Source organism: Crocodylus porosus, unplaced genomic scaffold, assembly GCF_001723895.1.
Source record: "Crocodylus porosus isolate Cpor-Errol unplaced genomic scaffold, CroPor_comp1, whole genome shotgun sequence".
In the NCBI taxonomy this organism is placed as follows: domain Eukaryota; kingdom Metazoa; phylum Chordata; order Crocodylia; family Crocodylidae; genus Crocodylus; species Crocodylus porosus.
In genome coordinates this window covers 10,311,025-10,332,812 of record NW_017728909.1, presented here as the reverse complement: position 1 = coordinate 10,332,812, position 21,788 = coordinate 10,311,025, and the positions used below count along the sequence as shown (strand labels likewise).

General features: G+C 44.1%; 1 protein-coding gene across 1 annotated transcript in view; it reads right to left on the bottom strand.

Moving 5' to 3' along the window:
• Positions 1 to 21,788, bottom strand: part of DYM (dymeclin) — a 337,064-nt gene that overhangs the window by 35,819 nt on the left and 279,457 nt on the right. The window contains exon 14 of the mRNA XM_019531678.1: positions 17,822 to 17,935. Within this exon, the coding sequence (XP_019387223.1) occupies positions 17,822 to 17,935 (114 nt within the window). The remainder of the gene's footprint in view (positions 1 to 17,821; positions 17,936 to 21,788) is intronic.

The following is a 21,788-nucleotide window of genomic DNA, read 5'->3' as shown; positions in this document are numbered from 1 at the left end:
AGGTCCAGACGATAAGCAAGGTCGCTGGTTGGCACCCAAAGGCTGGTCTTGTGACACTGTAAATCTAAGTAAGTGGGAGATGAGACATGCAAGGCTTTCTGACAGGTCACAAAGTAGTTGTTTTCAGCAATGGTTTGTTAATGAAGGAAAGACAAAATTAAGGGAATCTTAAATATTTTCGCTGTTGCCATTTCTTAATGAGAAAGAGAAAGAGCTCTAATGATAGGACTCCAAAAAATCCTGTTTATAGGATCTTGTCATAAGAACTGATGAAAATTAAATAGGGCTGTTTTACTTGCTACTGCTATCAATTAATGCTGCAACCACTTCCACAGCCATAATAATTACCACATGTGCACTCTACTTTACCTCTGGGCTCGTTAATTAGACAAAGTTACTGCTATAGATTGTATGAGAATGCACTGATCTGTTTCAATAGAAGTGATCCTATTGTAATATTCTGTTACATAAACTGAGATATTTGGGTGACATGGAAAAAGGACTCTGCTCTGACCACCAGTTAAATTGCTGTGCACATACCCCCACCCAAGGTGGACAACAGAATGACAGCCACTGCTCTGGCTGTTTAGCTGACAAAGCCTTTGTAGTCTTGAGAGACAGACCCTGTCCACGAGATAGCTGCCACATTGTTCTGCCTACATTTTATATCAATGGACCTGCCAGACTTCAGGTTTAAGCTCCCAGGAGCAGGGATGACCACACAAGTTCTACAGAACTGCAGAGTCATCCTGTGTCCAAGCACCTTGGCATATCTCCTAGAAGAACATAGACTTTAAATCAGTTTTATCAGTTAACTTGTACTATTTGCTACTTATGCATGGGATCTTTGGTATTTCTATTTAAAGTCCATGCCAAGTCCTAGCTTTTTTTTAGTTGTTTTTTTTTTAAAGCAGTACTTTTTGCCACCAGGATGTGATAAACAGTTTTTTAATAGGAGCAGAATGCACACAAAAATGACTGCATCCTGTTTACATTTACTTTTTGTTGTCAGCTCATCAGAATAACTTTAAAAAAATTATCTGTTACATTCCTTGCCAACTTCTTTTAAACTGGGTCATCTACTTTAATGACTCCCTGTAAACAATAAACTATTATCTGTTATTCAATTTTATGCTCTCTCAGTTTTTTCCCTCTCTTGCTTTGCACAAAAGCTACTTCTCAGATCCAAGAACATGCTTAATTTACCATCAGACTGGATAAAATTTTAAAACATTCAGGTCTAATAAAAATGAAAATCACTTGAAATTTTTTTGCAACTCTAATGCAGAGGAATGACATTGAAGAGATAAAATTATCAGGTTCACTGTCTTGGCAAGAAATTTGTATAATGAGAATGTGTGTTGGCAACTTCCAGAAATCCTTAAAAGTTAAAAAGAACATGGATTTTTTTTTTTTTAACACAAAGTCATAAAGAAATTGACAAGAATAAACAGTTAATCTGTTCTTGCTACTTCTGAAATTAGGAACAAACCAGATTTCGTCAGTGAGGTTTGGCAACATGAGAGATCCTGTAACCAATTTCATTTCCTGATAAATGAACGGTCCACAGGGGAAAGTCAGCCAGAGGGTTTCGGAACTGTCAAGTACTCAGACATTACTGAAAGACTCCATGAAGGAGCCAGACTGTCTATTGCTTATCACTGCCGAGCCAAATAGCACCATGCAAACACTGGAACTGCCAGATTCCATTTAGAACTCGTACTGAAGCACAACGTGATGGTCCTTCACAAACATGTGGGATCCCCTTATATACTGAAACTGCTATAGTACGCCTCTTATGTTATACTTTAAGCAACTGACCTGGAAACACACGGCAGTACAAAATACACACCGGTGAATGGCTTTTCACTGTCTTTATCTGTTTACACAATTTAAAGTCAGGTCCTAAAACTAACTTCGTATTTAAAAGAAGGCTAGAGATCTTTTCTTAAACTGGAGAAGTCTAAGAAAAGAAAATAACGCATTCTTGTATGGATATATTCTGGCAAGACAGAGGGAGAGAGATGATGAAGGGCATATTTTAAAGGAACTGATAAGACTGCATTGCTTTGGAAGCTGAATAGACACTCTTGCATTTTGAAGTTTCTCGGGTTTAATCTAAGTCAATTTTTAATCTAAGTAAATAGAATACCTGATAGTTCTACTGAGCAATGCAAACATAAAATATCACTTCTACAAGCAAAACTACTAGATCCCTCTATATGCTGCATAGGAAGCTATGACAGTATATTTAAAACCCAGCTTTTCATATGGAATTAACTTGAACATTTGTCCTTTTTGATATTATTACAAATTGATTCACAATGCAAACATTTTTTACAGGAAAGTCAAGTAGCTTGACACGCAGTGATCTGAACTTTTAAAAGTCCAAGGCCTGAGCTTGTAAAAAAATATTGCCAGTCTGATGACCCCTGAAGGGAAGATAAAAGGCCAGAAAAAAATAGCTTGAATAATAACTTCAGGCCCTTCATTAGAAAAATACTGGCTAACTTTTCAAGTGGCTTACAGGCTTAGATTAGCAGCAGAGTCTGCAGTTGATTAGCTCCCCCCGCCACACACAGATGTCACAGTGACAGTGAGAAAAGTGCTGCAGGTTCTAGAGTTGACAAGGAAGTAGAACATCATTTCCCTGATAAACAACACATTATTTACAAAGGAAACTAAGTAAGCCAGAGAAATGTTATGCCTGCTCTCAAACCCAACTGCCTAAACTTATTTTTCCTGCATCTTCTATTGCTCTAGTAACCATGGGAGAAATATTTCTACAAAAGGAAAATACTGGTCATTTGACTCATTTTGTCCTTTATCATGATATAACTGTGCATGGATTTGCTAGGCTCCTAGCTTTATTGTACTGGAGACTCAAACTGAAGGGATGGTTCTGTAAGAAATGCAGGATGGAAAGATTAACAAAGAAAAGCTGTATCTTAAATATTTGCCATCTGAGACAAATATATGATGGTGAGAAGAAGACTAGAGTACACCTTTGAGAACACCATGTTCTGAGCATGGGATACAGATCAAGACACTCCAGGAGCCCCATTCCAGGTTGCCCCTTCTGTGGCTTTAGTCAAGTCATTTAACACTTTGTAGTTCAGATTCCCCAATTGCAAATGGGGAAAATAACATTTCCTTTTACTGGATCCCGAGATGCTAGTCATATTTGCAATGCAATCTAAAGATAGAAAGCAGTATTGTAAGTGCTAAGTATGGCTAGTGCTGTATATAACACATAATACACACAACCCACATGGAGACCTAAAGCATCAAAATACTAAATATAGGTCTTCTCTCCTCAGGAAAAAAATGGGGGTGCCGTGAGAATGAAGTATAATACCACAGGTTACAGCATACTACAAATGCAGTGACTTAAGCAAAAGTCTTATGAGATTAACAGCCAAAGCAAAATAGAGGCATTTCAGTTCTCTCAATCACTTATCGCAAATCTAATAAAATGTAAGAACGATTTCCCTTTTGGACAGGTTCCGTGAGGTTTGAGATTTATCGCCTACTTCAACAGTGGGACTTGCAGGAGTAGAACTGGAAGACAGAAATGGAACAAGGACACTCAGGACACACACAAGTGCCCATCAGCAGACATTTCAAAGCAAAGCCAGCAAGGTATATGAAGCTCTGGGGTCACACCATTTTCACTATGTTGTTCAATACACATATGAAGAAAAACAGGTTGGTATGTTGTAAGACTCATACCTGCCCTACAAGCCCAGGGGCATGGCTAAATGAACAGAGGGTGGATTTCAAGCAGATAATGCTAATTGAAGGAGTGGCACATGAGTAAGAAGAGTGATGTGACTGGATTCCTGTTGAATCAGTAAGTACTTCAGTGTCAACTGTGAGGGGACAAGGTCAAAGGAGACCAGACAAGAACCCATCAAGTGCTCGTCAGCAATGCTTCTTAACCAGACTGCTGATCAGCGTGAGGCCTGCTTGGTACTACCTTCAGTCCACACTGATCTGGGGAGGAAGCTGGTCTACTCTGTCAGGGTGTCAAACTCATCCACCCTCACGGGCCAGATGAGTGGTGCAGGGCTGGTCTGCAGGCCAACTCCACATCTGGATCCACTGCATGTCCTGGAGCAGCCAGAGTGGGTACCAACCGTGGCGTGGTCCAGCTCCAGCCACGCCAGGGCCGTGCAGTGGCTGCATCAGCTTGCCCCGCATGCTGCCCATAGGACGCTGTGAAGCATGGGCAGCACAGAGGCCAGATGATGCAACTCCACAGGCCCTCTCTTTGAGACTCCTGTCCAGTATCAAAGCAACAATAAACTTTCTAAAAAACTATTGCTACGGGGATGGACATATGATAACTGTTGGAGTAATATACTGCAGATGTTACTTCATTATAATGAGCAGACACACCCCGCTCTCTAGCTTGCTGCCCCAGTAGGCACTATTACAGAACAGGGTCACTAAGTGGCTGGGCACTGGCTTGCACTGAGTAAACAAGTAACCTGTATTTCCTTATATTCAGACTGCAAGTTGGCTCCTAATGTGACATACAACTGGAAAAGCAACACATATGCATATGTATTACAGAGGCGGGCAAAATGCAGCCCGCCGGGCCATTCTATCTGGCCCGCGGGGTCCCTAAAAAAATTTAGAAAATTAAAATTCATCTGCCCCGGCTGCCTGTCACATGGCCCTCGATGGCTTGCCAAAACTCAGTAAGCGGCCCTCTGCCCAAAATGACTGCCCATCCCTGCTGTATTAGCACACAATACTACATCATAGTCACTGTTACAAAATAATAATGATAATAAAAATGAAAGGTGAACTTAAACAGTGTCACTCACCAACTATCTCAACAAACCTTACGAACAGTAAGGCTCAACACCCTAGTGAAGGGGACAAGTAAAAAGCCTATTTTACAAATGGGTAAACCAGGGTCTCCCAGTGAGTCATTGGTATAGGAATCTAAAGTCCTGAATCACAGCTCAGCCCTCTCATCAAGTACCACGCCAGGGATTGATCAAATTCCCCTTCAAGACAGAGAAAAGAATCTCATTAACTTCACTGGGAATTGGAAAAATCCTTGCTCCCAATCAGTTACAAAGAGCAATGGCTCAAACTGGAAACTACGGGGTGGAAGCCTGAAGTCCACAGCAAAATGCTCATTGACTTAAGCGAGGGCAGGATCCTACACATGGTCTCTGAAATGCCAAGGAATCGCAAAGCACATTTTAGGAGGGAAACAGGGTTGAAGTTCTCTATTTATTCTTGGTTTATGAAAAAAAAGGAAGTTTTACAGAGTGCTTTTTCCAAGCTGAAGGCTTATTATTTTCTCCTGGAAAACATTCTGGCTCATTTAAAGCAAGAATCTGATATTACATGGGAAAGATTTAAACAGCAGAGACTCAAGAGCTGGCTAATGCATATTTTCCTATGCTGATGTTGCAGTGATGTTTATATTACTCTTTGATAGGGAGGTGTCAGAAAAGCATTAGCATGTTTTCAACTTTGTGCCAGGAGGACAAGTAATATAAAATTGTTAACCAGGACTAGAAAGAAACAGCAATGTCAACAACTTACTTTTTATTTGCTCCTCTTCCCTCCCCGCAATGAAATTTTCCCTGACCACTACTGGAAAAATCCCCGGCAAGCCCTTGAAGCAAAAGTTGAGTGAAAACGCTGTTTGAATTCCACCACTGAGTGACAGCTGAGACATAAAAGCAAGTCTCAGTTGTTTGGGTTCTCAGGAGTAGCTACATTTTAAAAATAAGTTTCCTGGAGTCATTTGAGAGTCCCCCCGCCCCCCTCCGGCACATAAGTCTATGAAAATAATTTAATTAAGTGTGTATTACAGAATTTTCACATCCAGAAGACACCTGGGGAGAGATGGACGACACATCCCCTTCTTCAACAGGCCTGAACATAATGTATAAATACGATATCAGTTACAACGTTAACTAACTCTCTTTGGGAGAGCCACACAGAGGTTGTAGATGCCATGGAACACACTACTGCTGCTCAACCTGGCAATCTTTTGACAGAAAATATACTCAATATAACTAGGACCGTATGTGCAAAAAGACTGTTCTCAGACCACCAAAAAAAGCCAAATTTTGGCGTGCACAACTTTTAAGATTCCATGTTTACTAGAGCAGTAATTATGTTCAGCATTCTGGTTGCTTTTTAGTTTTAACAATTCTAACACAAAACTATTTATTTTTTTTTTTTTAAATATGCTTTACAAAATGACTCACCATATTAAGCCAAAATTTTATATCTTGAGTACAGTAAAGTAAAGCTCTGAGGTTTTTTGTTAATTGAACGTTTCAAATTGATCTACTTTCCAAATAGTTAGAGTATCAATTTATTTTGCCTTCCTTAAAGCTTCCAACTTACAGGATTTCTTCCAACATATGAGAAACATGGCTTGGAAAACAGCATTTTACTAGTAACTGATCCCACTCCTCTGCAGAATGCATATTATATATACGGAGGAAAAGCACTATTTACACTTCTTCAGAGCCCACTGGAATAAATTTTGAACCAAGAACATTTCAGTGGTACAGCACTGGGTTTTGGAAAGCCTCATCATAAATGAGGTCAACACATTTCTCAAATGATTGTGGATCTGAAAATGTTGCAACAGTTATTTTTGTGTCCTTGTTCTTTCAGTGAACAGAACTGTAGTGTAAAAAAATCAGTAAACTTGGTGAAAACTTTAGATGGCCTGAAGATAGAAATGTTGTACATAAGTGTACCTGTGACTCCTCTGCAAATATTTCTTAGTATATTGTATGTTTGACAAATACACTTTGGTTAGCTACTCAACTGTTCCTGAGGAAGCATTTTTAAGCCTCTTCATATTGCTGTTCAGAAATAATTACACAAGATGTTCATCTCTTAACTACCACCCAGGAGATCTGGGTTTTGGTTCTCAAGACTCTCAGTAATTTGAAAATACTGCAAATGAATGAGGAGAGTGAAGAATTTGCTGACATACTACCCTCCCTTATAAACTTCTTTAATATGGAACCAATCTAGGGGTTGCAATCCAGGGAAGTACAGAGGCACTTGCCCAACTTACAGTATGTGAACAGGTTTCAACTCACTTTACTAGCACTACTCACACACTCCATCTGAATTTCCACTCCTTTAACGAAACAGGTTAAAATGACGACGACTCCTATGTGGACACAATTATTTTGGCTTAAAAGTGGCTTTATTATGTTTAGCTATAGCTGTTCCCAACTGCTTGAGCTAACTGATAAAAGTCTGGTTTGAATTGAAATACACATGTCCACACAGGCTTCGCACTACTTTAACTAAATTGGATTATAATCACAGTCTGAGTTTAACCAGTGCTTTCTGCATGCACACCAACCCTTGGGCACGTGCTGATGTGCCTTCCTGAATCGGACACTATTCCAGCTGTAAGTCCTGTCAAAACCCCTTGGATAATTTTTCCTGGAAACATCCGTTATCCTAGACCATATTTCTTTAGGGATGGGCAGCACATTCTTCTCTGCTCAGGGCCTGTGAGAATCTGACCTCTGCATATAAATGCCTTCAAAAGAAACATGAATTGTTATTCATTGCTTCTAGGTTAGCTCACAGAAGCAAGGAAGTTTGACTTCTCAGTCTCTTCCAGTAAGCCCCACTATTGAGCTCACTTACAGGCACTCAGGAGAAAGCTGCTGGTTGCTATCCACCAAGTAATCTGCCCAAAGCAGACACGACAAAACCAGGGCGTATTGTTTTCATGAATTTTGAGCATCTGGAGAGTTTGTCAAACGATGCACCCTCTGCCCTCCTCGTTCTAGGCTGATCTTTCTCAGGTTCAGAGTTAATAGCAGCTGTGGCTTAGGAAAGGGAAGCTGCACTACAGCTGCCTGAGTAATGTCAGGCCTAAGGATGTATCAGACAGTCAGCTTCCAGTATTGCCAGATCCTTGACCTTTACGGAAGAAAATATAAATATAGAGAAAAATCCGACGAAGAATTTATTTTTAGGAAGTTTTCTTTTCCGCTTCCCTCTCCCGCACTCAATGCTACACCCCTGGGCTCTGTCAAGGGAGTCCCTGGTCTCCAGCACTGACCCACCATTTGCTCCTGTACAGTGCTCTGTGATAGTACTGTATTTTCATGCTGTGGCCAGAGTCCACGGCAGCTGGGCACTGTTACAATTCAAACAGGAAAAGGGGAGTTGCAGGCAGGGAAAAGCAGTTTAAATTAAATCCACTGTGGATTTGCCATGATGTTTATTTAAATGCCTTTATAAACCAATGTTCTTTGCACCATACTCTGAAGCCTGACAAAGCCTTGTTTTGACAGCAGCAGGGAGCAACCTCCAAGCACTGGAGAACTCAGTGGGAAACGCCCAGCCACAAACGTGCCCACACAGAAACTCTAGTGATCAGCAGCAGCCGGGGCAACACAGCTGAGCTCACCTGGACAAGGGACACGCTCTCAGGTAGTTGCATCCTAGATCGTACAGTTTGCAACCAGCCACTTTAATTGAAGTGAAAAGTAAATCAGTGGCCAATGCAGATCACAGAGCACAGAAGCAACGTGCTCACTGGGATCCACACTGTTTAGGTGATTTGCTGTGTTCTGCATCAAATATAAATAAATTATTTCCAAGGGAAACTCAGAAACTTCTGAACAGTCAATGGCAGTACCAAAGTTTGAAGAAGGTAAAGCCAAAGAAAACTGTGGCAGGGTTTGAATCCAGAGAAGTAAGATTTCTAATCAACCTTAAATGAAAAACTCTGGAGGCAAGGCCAGCACTGGAGAAGCTCAGTCCACTGGCAAATTAACAATTAACCCTACCATCAAACTGCAACTGCCTATACCTATTTGCCATGAGTGACCAGGGAGGGGGACATTCCTTTTGACATTTTCCAAAGGCTAGGGGGAAACTCCCCAAAACTGCGAGCAGAAACGAGAGTGGTCCACCCTCTGCAAGTTCAGAAGGTTCCTTCCTCCTCCAGCTTCTGGGAGCTCAGGAGCACTTTCCTCTAAGCATATCCCTTATTGCAGAGCTGACATGGGCTATCTTCCCTTGAGTTACTCCTATCAAGTTAACCTTATCTGAAACCAGACTGGGAAATACTACTTCAATTGCTGCGTCCATACCAGTGCTGCAACTCACTTAACTCATGTGTGACACCAAGACTGCTGGGGCCCATCTCTTGACTCTTAGCACTGCTGCAAAATGGATCTTTCAATGAATTCTTCGCTATGGGAAAGCGTGTTTGTCCGTTCTCGGCACAGGAAGCTGAGACAGCTCTATTAGTCCTCTACTACGTGGTGTCCACACTCTTTCAGGGTCATATTAGCAATTGAGGGTTTTTTTCACTTGCCGTGGCCAATATGCCTGCTTGGGCCAGTTAAAATCTTGTTCACACTTGACGAAAAGGTTTCTGTTTGTGGACAGCAACTGAATTAATATTCATATTAAGTTTGGGTATGAACCATTAAAAGACAGACTGGTTTAAAACAATACTGATTTAACCACGGGCCATGCTAAACCAATGTCACTGTTCCATCTGCACGCTCCTATACTAGTACAAGAGGAACTAAACTGCTGTAACTTTAAACCTGAATGAAACAAGTTTAAATTGCTGTCAGCAGTTTAGCTCCACCTATCCCATGCTAGAAGTGGACAGATGGAACAGTGGCATCGGTTCAGCTGACGCACGTGCCTAAGCTGTAAGTACATTCCAGGCCCTTTAAAACAGCACATCTGTCTGAAGCTTTTGCAGTGAAAATATCCTCAAGAGTTCAAGGGCAGAAAATGGAGTCTTCCGTAATCACCTCTGCCCAACCCCCCTCAATTTTAATTATATCAGCCTCTTATCTGAACTCTGTCTGAACTGTTGGGCTCTGCAATACTTCTGCAACCAAGTGAATGGTATCCTCAGTCAATGAAACAGCTCTGGGGCAGCTGCTAAACAGTGTTCAAGAATCACCCCATTTCCAATCTCACCTCTGTTCCCTACCATCTGCAGTCTGATGACAAAGGGTATGATTTCTATAAAAGAAATGGAAGTGTGCTGGAAGCGCTTAGCTAACAGAAGAGCAGACTTCCAAGTAAGCCTCTGAACTCTGTAACCCAGGGCTTCTGCACAGTCAGGGGACTGGTTGGATCGTGGCTTTTTTCCCCCCTCAATTACCATTTTTGGCAAACGCTTTAGTGCTTGTGAAATTAGAACACATTCTGATGAAGGTTAAAAGACACATCACATATCAAAGAGGCGCAGTATGAGAACATAATGGCCTTCTTATACAGTGAAAAGTGAGGTTACAAACCAGTACACAGAAAGAAGGTGCAACACCAAACAAAGAGAGAAGAAGGGTGCAGAGCAGAAATTCAGCTTACAAAAGTGTGCATAAACACAAAATGTTTTAACTTTAAAAATGGCTTACACAGTGGGAAGTTTCCTTGTAAAGCATTAAATGTGGTCTCTCAAGTGCGTTCACTCCATGAACGCAAATGTCAGCTTCCAGTTAATAGCTGGCATTCAGAACAAGTTTTCTCACTTATTGTAAAAGGGCAGTTATCTGCTGGCTAACTCCCCTTGAAAATCCTGAGATAACGCCCAGACTCCAGACACAGTCTCACTTCTCTCACGCTCCTAATCCTCAAACTACAGATAATTCTGCAAAGGGAAGAAAGACAGCCTGTGAACTTAAAAAATAAGGAAGGGGAGGGGGAAGAAAGAGACAGAACAAGGCCAATTTTCACCTATCGCCATGATCTTTAAATTGCTCTTAATAAGCTTTTGCAATAAAACAGAGAGCCTGGATTGTGGACTGCTTGTCTGCAAAGGAGACAGCTCTATCTCTGAGCCGTGGCTTCCACCTCAGTCTTAGGCATATTAGCTTCATTTATCTCCTCCCATGGGCTAAGGAAGAAATAACCAACTCTTGATTTCAGCACCTGCCCTTTATCTCTCTGTTTATGCAGAGGTCTTCTAAAGACTAATTACTCGAGTTTGGACTTCCCCTGCCTTGCTCAGTGCAGTGCTAAAAACTTCTAGTTTCAAGTAATGTTAATTATATTGTGTTTATCTTGAACAGGAGTCAGTTTGCTTCAAAACAATAAGGAAAATAAGACACAGAGCTTCCATTTCTCAGCATTTATTTGCCTAACAGTTTCAGGCAATTAATCTTCACATATATCTAACCAGCCAAATTTTATTTGGCATTTTCAGATGGACTTCAGAGCCACGTGCCCTTGACAGACACACGTGGAAGTGGCTAGGAATGGGCAGGCAGGGCTCTGAAACTGATAACCACCATTATGCAGAACAGGATCCTGTTGCAAGTGCTTTTATTTTGGGCCTACATTCATCCATATTTTAACAATGGCTGCAGCAATATGCTCAAGTTCTAATTCCTCCTGAAAATTCACCTTGTCAACAAAAGCCAGGTCAGTCCAGAATGCTTGCTATTTTACCCTTTGAATTTCCTTATTTTTTAATTGAAAAAGAAAGCCCTGAATGGAGCCACCAGGATGTGCAGCTGCCTTCAGCAAGGGACAAAAAGCCCTCAAGCCTCTGTGCCAGTCTGCTTCCTGCTCACCAGCCTTACTTGCTGTGCCATGTCTAAGCAGCAGCTGGGAGAGTCTATCAGGCTGGCACTGCTGCTCCTCCTAAACCTGATGTTATAATGAAAGGTGAGAACGATTTGAATGTTTGAGGTCACAGGTGTCTGAGTCCTCAGAATGAAAGCACTATGGAAAGAGCTTATCATAGCATGTAGCAATCACACGGGGAGCATCACTAAAGGTACTGTATGGATTATAGCTATCCTCCTTCATCTGGCTGCTAATGCACTGAGGTTCCTTTGGGCTGCACAGCATCTGTGCAGAAAGAGGGCAGATGTTCAGTCTCACCTTTCTAGGCAGCACCCCTCATCTTCAATTAGGAATTTCACTAGAAATTCCATTTTCTAGGTCAGACCACGGGCTCATCCAGTATCCTGTCTGTACAGTGACACAGCATGGATGCCGAGGAGGAGGACAAACAGAGCATGTCCAAAATCTTCTGCCCCCTGCTCCTCTCCTATTGAAGCTTCCAGCATTCAGAGGTTTACAAAGCTCTGATTCAGAGTCTCTACCCCGTCTGCCATGTTCAACACCTGCTGACAGACCTTCCTCCAGGAAACTGTCTCATCCCCTTTTGAACTGGTGTGAGCTACCAGCCTCAGCAATGCCTTGGGCAGTGAGTTCCACAAGTTAATTGCATACCGTTTAAAAAGAACTGCCTCTTGTTCATTTTAAACCTACTGCCTACTAGTTTAATGTCCGCTTGTTTTTGTCTCTGAGAGATTATGAATAATAAATCCCTATTACTTCTTCAGCACCATATAATATTTTGTTGCTCTCAACCACGTTCCTGCTCAAGGGTCTCTTTTCTAAGATGAAAATCCTATTTATGTTTCTCCTTAGATGGAAAGCCCTCTGTTCATTTTTGTTGTTCTTCTCTGAAACTTTTTCAAGCACTTCTATATCCTTTTTTGAGGTGTGGGGACAAAGTCAAGGCTTGGTTAAAAAAATCAGGGACTGAAGCAGAAAGAGAAATGCGACAGTCAGACTTGTGGTGCACCCCAGGGAGAGAGAGCGGTACAAAATGTCTGCATTTGCAGACAGCACAGAGGCCCGATGGGAGAGCTCAGCAGGAAGGAGTCTCTTGGATTGCTGTTTGTTACCATCCCTGTTAGAGGAAACGAATCTGCACTCTTTTTCTAAATAAATTACCCTAAGAAAACCCCTGCCTACAGCACTGATTTCTGCTCAGGACAAGCAACTGACCTGCTCCAACCTGACCTTTGCTCAGCAAAGGGACAATAATATAACGTAGCATTTGGTATTGGGTAGAACAAATGACTGGGTGTCAGGGAGTCATTAACTTGTGTTACTCTGGGAAAGAGACACACTTTTCCTGGCCTCATTTTCTGTAACTGTAATACTCCAGTACCTTGCCTCAGCACTTAAAAAGGTGTTTGCAAAAATAAAATGTGTTTGCTTTATACGGTGGGAAGTTTCTTTCTAATGCATTATATGTGGCCTCTCAAGCATGTTCATTCCATGAACTCAAATGTCAGCCTAATATCCGTAAAGAAGTTTTGATTCATTGATGAAAGGCACAGCAAAAATAAAGATTGGTTTGAATGTTAATTATAAATGTACAAGTGACAAATGTGCAAAGCTGTATTTATCAGAAGATTGGCTCTGAAACAAGTTTTCCTCAAAATCACCTGGCATGCTGCCTCAATTCACAATGCATGGTTCCCAAATCATAACAACATGGCACACTAAGGAATTAACCTTAGATCTTTGTCAATTATCAATGTATTATTTAATCATGCAATTGATATAAATTGCCTGTGAATAAATTTAGGTTAGATGTTAGAAACTGGAAGGTAGAAGATGATTTCTAGGGATCTGGGTTTCCTGTTTCCCATGGAAAAATGTTGATTTGCTCCTTTAAAGGAGAAAAACATGGGAAACTGTGGGTTTCCCCTTGCAGGCTGGCAGAATTCCAGCCTGCAAGGGGCTGCTTGGGGCAGGGAGGAGTAGGAGGAGGGCAACAGAGGCAGGGGCACTATGTGCATGGGCATGCACACAGATGCACGTGGCCAGCAATTACAGCTAAGCAGTGTGCTGGGAGAACAGCTCCCAGAGCTCCCTGCAGGTAAGTCTACAGGGGGACAGGGCATCGGTGACAAATGTGGGGGGGGAGGGCAGGAAGCCATAGGCGACATATGGGAGGGCAGTGTGGAACACAACTTGTGGGAAGACTGAGGTGATAGTAGCAGCTCCCACCAAACCCACTTGGCAAGGGAGGGAGTGGGGTAGGGATGGCAGCTGGGGGTGCTGCCCAGCCAGAGCAGTGTGTGGTGTCCAGAGTCGGGGCTGGAACAGGTGGGAATGTGCAGCTGCAGGGCCCAGCCAGGGACTGGGATGAAGCCAAGGGCAGTTCATCGGGGGCAGGTGGGGGAGGAAAGCAGCTCCCCACTGCTATGTACACTCACTGGGAGGGGTTGGGCCCATAGGTGATGTGTCAGGGAGGCATGAGGGGGAATGTGCCCCCCACAGATATCTGTCCCCACAGCAGGGCACAGAGCTGCAGCCTGGCTGGACCAGCACTGGGCAGCAGCTGCCTCTGCAGCACAGCCAGTGGTACCTGGTGCAGGAGGGCAGTGTGGGGAGGAGAGGCTCAGTGTGGCTGCTGTTGCCAGAAGCAGAGTTGTGCCCCTGCACTGCAGCAGTGGGAAGTGGGCACCTCACCTTAGCAGCCATGGCGACACAGCACTCCCAGCAGTGGCGGCAGCCTCCCCACCCCACCTTTCTGTGCCAGGTCCTGCTGAGCCACAGAGGCAGCTCCTGCTCAGTTCCACTCCAGGCAGGCTGCAAGCCCTGTGCTCTGCTGTGGGTACAGAAATCTGGGAGGCATAAGCCCCCCCTCCACCCCAGGACCCACAACCTGTTGCCTACAGTGTTGCTTATGTCCACACACCCCATGCTCCACACACTGGGGAGCTGGGGCCTGGGGAAGGGGGCTGTGGGTCAGGAGGGGCACCAGCAGAGTTGGGGTACAGGGGGCTGTGGGTTGGGAGTGAGGTGCAATGGTATGGGCAGGGGCAGGACACTGGCATACCAGGGCTGCTCAGCACCACAAAGCAGTGGAGGGGACAGCTGCAGCTGGACCTGAGTCCTGAAGAGCAAAGGGGGCAGGGGGAACTCTGATATTCCATGATAGAAAACAAAATCAAATGCCAAAATATAAAGGTATTTAGAATTTATTTACTATAACAACTGAGGCACTGGTAGGCCTCCAAACTGCTTTAAAATTGTAAACATATCAATAAAACATTGTGTTCAGCTGATACCTATATATATAGTGGCATTTCATTTTTAACATGGAAGACTGCAAATCTTAGGGTTTTTTTAAGCAGAGAATTGTGGATTTTTTAAACAGAGAAAACCAGGATCCCTGACGATGTCCAACCACAGCATTTTGAAGCAACCTTCCAGCTCCAGTAGTGAGGGGAAAACACCTAACTTTTAAATGGAATTCAATAGTTTGTGACAGGGATTATATAATATGGGGCCTGCCATGGCAGGGAACTTGACCTGATTAGGCAGGAAGCCCCTTTTAGTCCTATGTTTTTATGAATCCAACTCTAAAATGACAAGAATATTCAGCTAGCTGAAGCCTTCCATTATCTGTACAAGAGTGCTTTCTCTGACAGTTCAACACATAGAACAGCAGTAATTCAAAAGATATTTCCTTCTTTGTTGTCTTTGTACACAGGTCACCGTGACACTGTCACAAGATCACAGTACAGCTCAAACCCCCAGCTAGGGAGGCCATGATCTAGTAGCCTGGGCACTTAAAGTGAGGAACTCCTTTAACTTAAACCCAAAGTTTTTTGGCTAGACAGTCTTGCCCCTACGCTCAGGATAAGACCAATTGCCATATTTGGGGTCTGGAAAGAATTTTACTCCATGGTCAGATTAGTACAGACTGTTGGGGTTTTTGCCTTCCTCTGTAGTGAGCATGTGGCCCTCTTCCTGGGATCTCTCCAGTATATATTAACAATCTTTGCAGCAACAGGGTGCCATGGTCCCCCACATATTTGTGGCAGGTTAGGGTATAATATTTTGGGTTTTGTGTCAGGGTTGACTGTGTAGTTTTGCTGAGAGAAGAGACCATGGATTTATATATGATGCTTTGGACAGACAGGGGGTTGGACTAGATGACCTCTGAAGGTCATTTCCAGACCACTTTTCCATGATTCTATGAATTTATGCTATTACAATACCACCTTAGAGGCCCATTCAGGATTGGGACACTGAACAATCCAGGCTACGAAAGCTTCCTGCCCCAAAAAATTTACACTCTTGTCTAGATAAGACACATGTGGCTGCAACAAGTCAGGGAGGGAAGACAGAGAAAAGTATAATAAAAATACATGCTTACACAGCTTGGCTCCATGCGCACCTACCTCTTCTCAGAGAGCACTTAAATATCAGTAGTCATCAGCGTCTACCCAGACCCTGCCCATGTCCTATCTATCGCCTGAAAATTTCCTGGAGGTATTAATGGAAGTGGGTCTTATAGAGGAATCAGAAGGAAAATAATGCAGTGCCTTTACTGACACTGGGCAGTCTACGCAAGACACTTTACTGCACAGTAGATTAATCTACTGTACAGGAAAGCATCACTGTCTACATGTTCAGGACATCTACTGAGCAGTAAAGAAGAGTACTGCACAGTTAGCTAATACCTGTAAATACAGGTATTAGATTAACTGCACAGCAGTTACTGCACAGTAACGCTCGTGTAGATGCTAACTGTGAGCATATTTGGGAGTCAACCTAGGTAGCAGGGGGCCATGGGAGATAAGGAACCTCTGTCCCCAAACCTGGTGCTGCTCAGTTCCTGGCTCTCCTCAGGAGCTGATCAGTGCTGGAACTGGGGAGCTCTCTGCCCCCTGTCCCGGATCCCAGCATGAAGCTGGCTGCTTCGGAGGATGGGCGGAGACTGGTAATCCAGTCCCCAACCTACACCCCCAGAGCAGTTCTGCGCGGCCTCTACCTGTCCAGCCCCTGCGGTTCACAGCCACTGCCATCCATACTCCAGAGCAGCCAGATCCACACTGCGCAGAACTGCTCTGGCAGTAGCCAGGCTGGGAACCCAAGCAGGGCAGCTGCCAGCAAGCCCTCACCTGGCAGGAGGCTTACCAGCAGCTGCCCGACACCTGAAACAGCTCCCAGTGAACCTCCTGCTGGGCCAGGAAGCCCCATCTGGCAGAGGGCTTTATTGTGCAGTAAGCCTAATGTAAATGAATAGCATGTATAGACATGCCCACTGGGGAAGAAGTTCCCGTGTCAGAAAGTAAATACAACAGTGATATAGCAAGAAGCAGACAAACGGGTGAGAGAAGCAGCATTGGTGGTGGAACCACAGTGGGAGGAACAACATGTCAAAATGGAGGGCAAGGAATGGGTTGGGTTGTGAAGAGCCTTACAGGTTAACTATTACGGTGAGCATCTGACATAGTAGAGAAGGGGAAGCTGGAAGAAACTAACTACTACAAAAATGTGAGTCCCGTTTACCTATCGAGATACTCCTAAGGCCCTCATTACAGTGGTACCTGAGAACTGCACCCCACTTAATGGATTTTATCTTCACAACACCCCTGAAAGGCAGGGATGAACTGTTATCCCTATTGTACAGAGGGTGAACAGGAATGTAGGGATGATTTTAAATGGCTTGCCCAGAGTGGTACAGGAAATCAGTGGTCGGATAAGGACTGGGCTTCTGAAGTTCTGGATTCATTTTCACTACACCATTTTTGTTTCTGCTCCAGAATGAGAAGCCAGGAAAGTGATCCTAACAGTGTTTGCAACAGACTAGTTGTCTGGAAGGTCAGAGAATGAGGGTGCTATAGCCAAGATAAGAAAAGATAAGGGCCTGACAGTTTTAACACTGTGACGAGAGGGGAAAAATTGACTCTTGGAGGCATAATGAGGAAAGCCCCACTCTAGATTTTTGTTCTAGAGAAACTAGGCTCCAAAATTCGGTAACAAATCAAAAAAATATAATTAAGGAAAACCCTACCTTTTGCACACAGCCTTTTGTGCCAAATTAATGAGGTGTTTTAATTTAAAATGCATCTGTATTATGGTCCATAAGGCAGTGCCTTAAGACCTGAATGTAATGGAAAGACAACATTTTGACATATTAAATAAAGGGCGTGTGTGTGATGGATCAGAACACTCCATTTTAATCGACGGAGCCTTTCCCATCACTTACCCTTAGCCTATCTTTGGGCAACGCGACAGCTCCTTGTTTGATGATTTCCAGAACTCGCTCCACTGACAACTCAGCTCCAGCTTGCTCTAACCGGGAGCTGAAGAAGCTGATCACCTGGAATGGAAAGCAATAGCGCATAAACCAAAGCGGCAATTTGACCAATTTTAATAAGAACCTACTGCATTCTCTCCTTTACACAGCCCAAGTTTAAACCATAGTTTTCAAAAACATTCATGTCATTACTTCTGCTGCAATCAAGAAACAACCTCAATTAGGACAAGTTAATAAACATTATCAATAAACTTCAACTGGCATTTTGGGCAGGTGATTAATTCAGTTTGTCTAGTAAACATTGTTCAATCAACAGTTTAAAAATTTCTAGCACCCACCCAATCAGCACATCTTAAAGTAAAATTTTCTGAAAATTCAGAAACTTGGATTATATCCAGCTAATTTTTCTGCCAAACACTGTAAGAAGACAGCAGCCATATTTGATGGAAACGGGCTTACAATGGGTGTCTTTTGCAACAGATTCCTGATTTTTTAAGACTTACAGGAGATAACACAACTTCAAATGTTAGAAAACGCACATAGGAACCACACAGGAAACAATCTTACCTTGGGGTAAGTGGATGGACTAGAGCAGCGGAGATCTAGTTTTTTGCCACAAATTAGCTCCACACTCTTCCCAAGTGTCACTTCCACCCTCTTCACCTGCCATACTATATGCTCTGCTTTCTGTTCCCTGCCTCTACACAATTTGCTGCTCTGCTTTCTCCCTGCTCTGGGCAGCTGTAGCAGGCAGCTGGGAGGCTGCAAACAGCTGTGCTAGGCTCCCCAGCCCCAGCACTGGCTCTGTGGCAGTTGTGCACGCGCCACTGGACAGATGGTGAGAGAGAATCTAAGGCCGTGCTGCCCCAGGTCCCTTCCTGACCATGCAACTGGAGATGCATGCACAGCTGACGCAGCTACAGAACTGGTGCTGGGGCTGCACCCTCCTGATTGCAGCTAGCCCAGGCTCTGGGCAGCTGCTGGCAGAAGCTGCCCGGAGTCCGGGTCAGCTGTGGGTGCCAACGAAAATGGCCTCCCTCACATGCCATGCACTGGCACACGTGCCAATCCTTGAACTAAACTGTTCTCAGTGGTGGCACATAAAAGAACAAGGAGCAATGGTCTCAAGTTGCACTAAGGGAAGCTTATATTAGATATTAGGTCTTGCTTTGAGCAGGGGGTTGGATTAAATCACCTCCCAAAGCCCCTTTCAATCCTAACTTTCTATGATTTTATGATTTGCTGTTCCAGTTTCTGCTCCCTGCCCTATCTGCTGCTGTGTTGACTGCCTGTCCCCTCCAGTCTGCCACTTGCCATATACATGTCTTCCATGTCACTTGTGGCACATGGGCTGTAGGTTGGCCACCCCAAACCAGAAGAACCAGAGGTTTTTTTCATTTCAGTTGGAACATCTGTACATTGACTTTAAAACGCCAGGATGGTATCTAATTTAACTTCCAATACAAGCTATACCATTTTTTTCCAGGGATTTCTGCATTTAGCTCAATGACGGGCGGCTAACAGAAGGCATCTCTTATAGAAAGGCTAGATGTGGTCCCATCCCAGTCTGGTCCAAGTGCTTACAGGTTTACAAGAGGGAAAATAGGCAACCAACCAGGAAACCAGCTTGGCAAGTGTGCTCACACTCAGTGTCTGCTTGTGATTTTACTGCTATTGATAAATTAGGAAATGTGCATCCTCCCAACTCACACACAGCATACAGAGACACGACAATGCACTGCTGCCACAGGATACAGGTACAAGCAGTTACAATGCAACTCTAACGACTGCACAATTTTGCAGTTGTTACAAGGGCAACAAAACTGCTCCAACTTTAACCCTGTTTCATTTAGGGTCAAAGTCAGGGTAATTCGGCTCACATCCATCGCTACAGGCCCGTGAGGAGACAACAGCATGCTACAGCTCCCCTCCCCTTTCAAAGCTGCAGGCAACAAGGCAACAGGATGGCTGTGCTGCCAACCCCCTGTATCATGAGGCAGCTCCAAAGGCAGGAGATTCTTTTCTTTAAACAAATGCATTTGGGTTTCTCTTCGTGTGCCTCCGGATGTGGAGCCCTGGGGATTTACTTATCAAATCTTTCTCTGCAACCATGAGCGTAGAAATGCACTTTTCTTTTAAACCACGGAAACAGATCCTCATGGAATTATGTGACTATAGGAACCGAGGCTTTAAGAAAGCACAAAATACCGGGGTAAAATTGCAAGAGCTGGTAACCCTGGGCAGAGGCCAATGTAGACATCCAAAATGCTGGTGATGGAAAGCTACTCACTCACCCCAGGTTCTTTGGGCATCACCCCATCGTAGACTCCAGGACCTCAGGCCCGAGTGCCCCATTGGTCCCTCCCTGCTATACTTCCCCAAGGCTCTGCCTCCACATACACCACACTAGCCAGGCCAGGCTGGGTCCCATCATGTTTCACTGCCCCATCAGGTACCAGTTCAGGGCTCTGCCCTGCCTCATTTATCTTTCAGTCCAGTAGGTCCCAGTAGACACAGAGTTTTGCCCTAAGTGCCCAGTCGGTACACCACTGATCCAGACAATTCCACATTTCTATACTTCCTTTCATGACAAGGGCACCTAAAGCACTTTGCAAACTATATTGCTTGATGTAGAGAAGATGGCAGGAACATGCAGGCAAACGGAGCACAGCTCGCTGCAGAGGAACGGGGAGGGAAGTCCCGGAGCCTACGTGCTGTCCTGTGAAAATTGCCACGGGAACCTCAGAGTCCGATTCCCAGAGCACACACCACAGGTCTGCTGGCATGAGTGAGCAATTCAAATATCCCCTCACTGTACGCGCTCCTGTTCTGCACGCATACAACCCAGGCAAGGGGAACTGTGTGTGTCCAGCTCTGAAGGGCATCAATGTCCATTTGTATCTCAATCATTAAAACTCAAGCCCATTGAAGTAACCTTCCTTAATGCAACAGAAGTGGGAGCTAGGGGGTGGAAGGGAGGAGTATACTGTATTATAAAATCTCAGTTGAGCTGCCTTTGTTCTGCAGAGTGAGACACACAGCTGGAGCCAGGAACCATTAACCTAATTATGCCTCACAACTTGGCTGCTGTTAGTAAAACAAAGACAGCTGATGACTTGATTACTTTGGGATTCAAATCAGTCACTCCTTTATCCCCAAACCTGGTATCTCTGCCTCCCCTAGAACATGAAGATTTGTCAGATTTACAAGGCAAACTCTGGGGTGGAAACCTGCCATACAGAACAATCCAAACATGAAAACATTACCGCTGTCAGCAGCGTCTCCTTTCCAAGACACTTCATGCAACAGTTTAAAACTAAATAACAAAGTCAAAAAACCCCAGGCAATCTGAAAACAGAGCCATTGTATAGATCCAGTGGCCAAGCCCATACCTTGCTGCCTAACCAAGGATGCACAGAGGGGAGTCTCTTCTATGTGCAAGAGAGGCTCAGCTTCCATTGACTGCGATCTCTCCTCCCATGTCCGGACTATCCAGAAGCCTCCCAACAAAGTCTCGGGCTGTACTAGAGTGCAGAAGGCTGGGCAGGGCAGGGAAGAGGGAGAGAGGAATTCCCTTTGGTTCCACGGAAGTGAATTTGAAGACGATTCTGCATCAGCTGATACACAACCATCACAAGGAGTCAGGTACAGCTGAATCCCGAAGGAACTGTACTGACAGGAAACTGCCCCTGTCCTGATGCCCGTCTCAGGAAACCCACCACGCTTGGAGGTAAGCCCTGTGGTCTCGGTGGTGAGGACAAATTCTAAATGTTATGATGTGACATGATATTCTTTCAGTGGAATAAAAGAGGAGGAAGGAAGAAATTTGACTGCTTGAGCTAAGTCACTATTAAGAGAAACTAGGAACAAGTTGAGGAGGGCTGGGGAAGACAGACCAACTGGAGAAGAAGCCAGG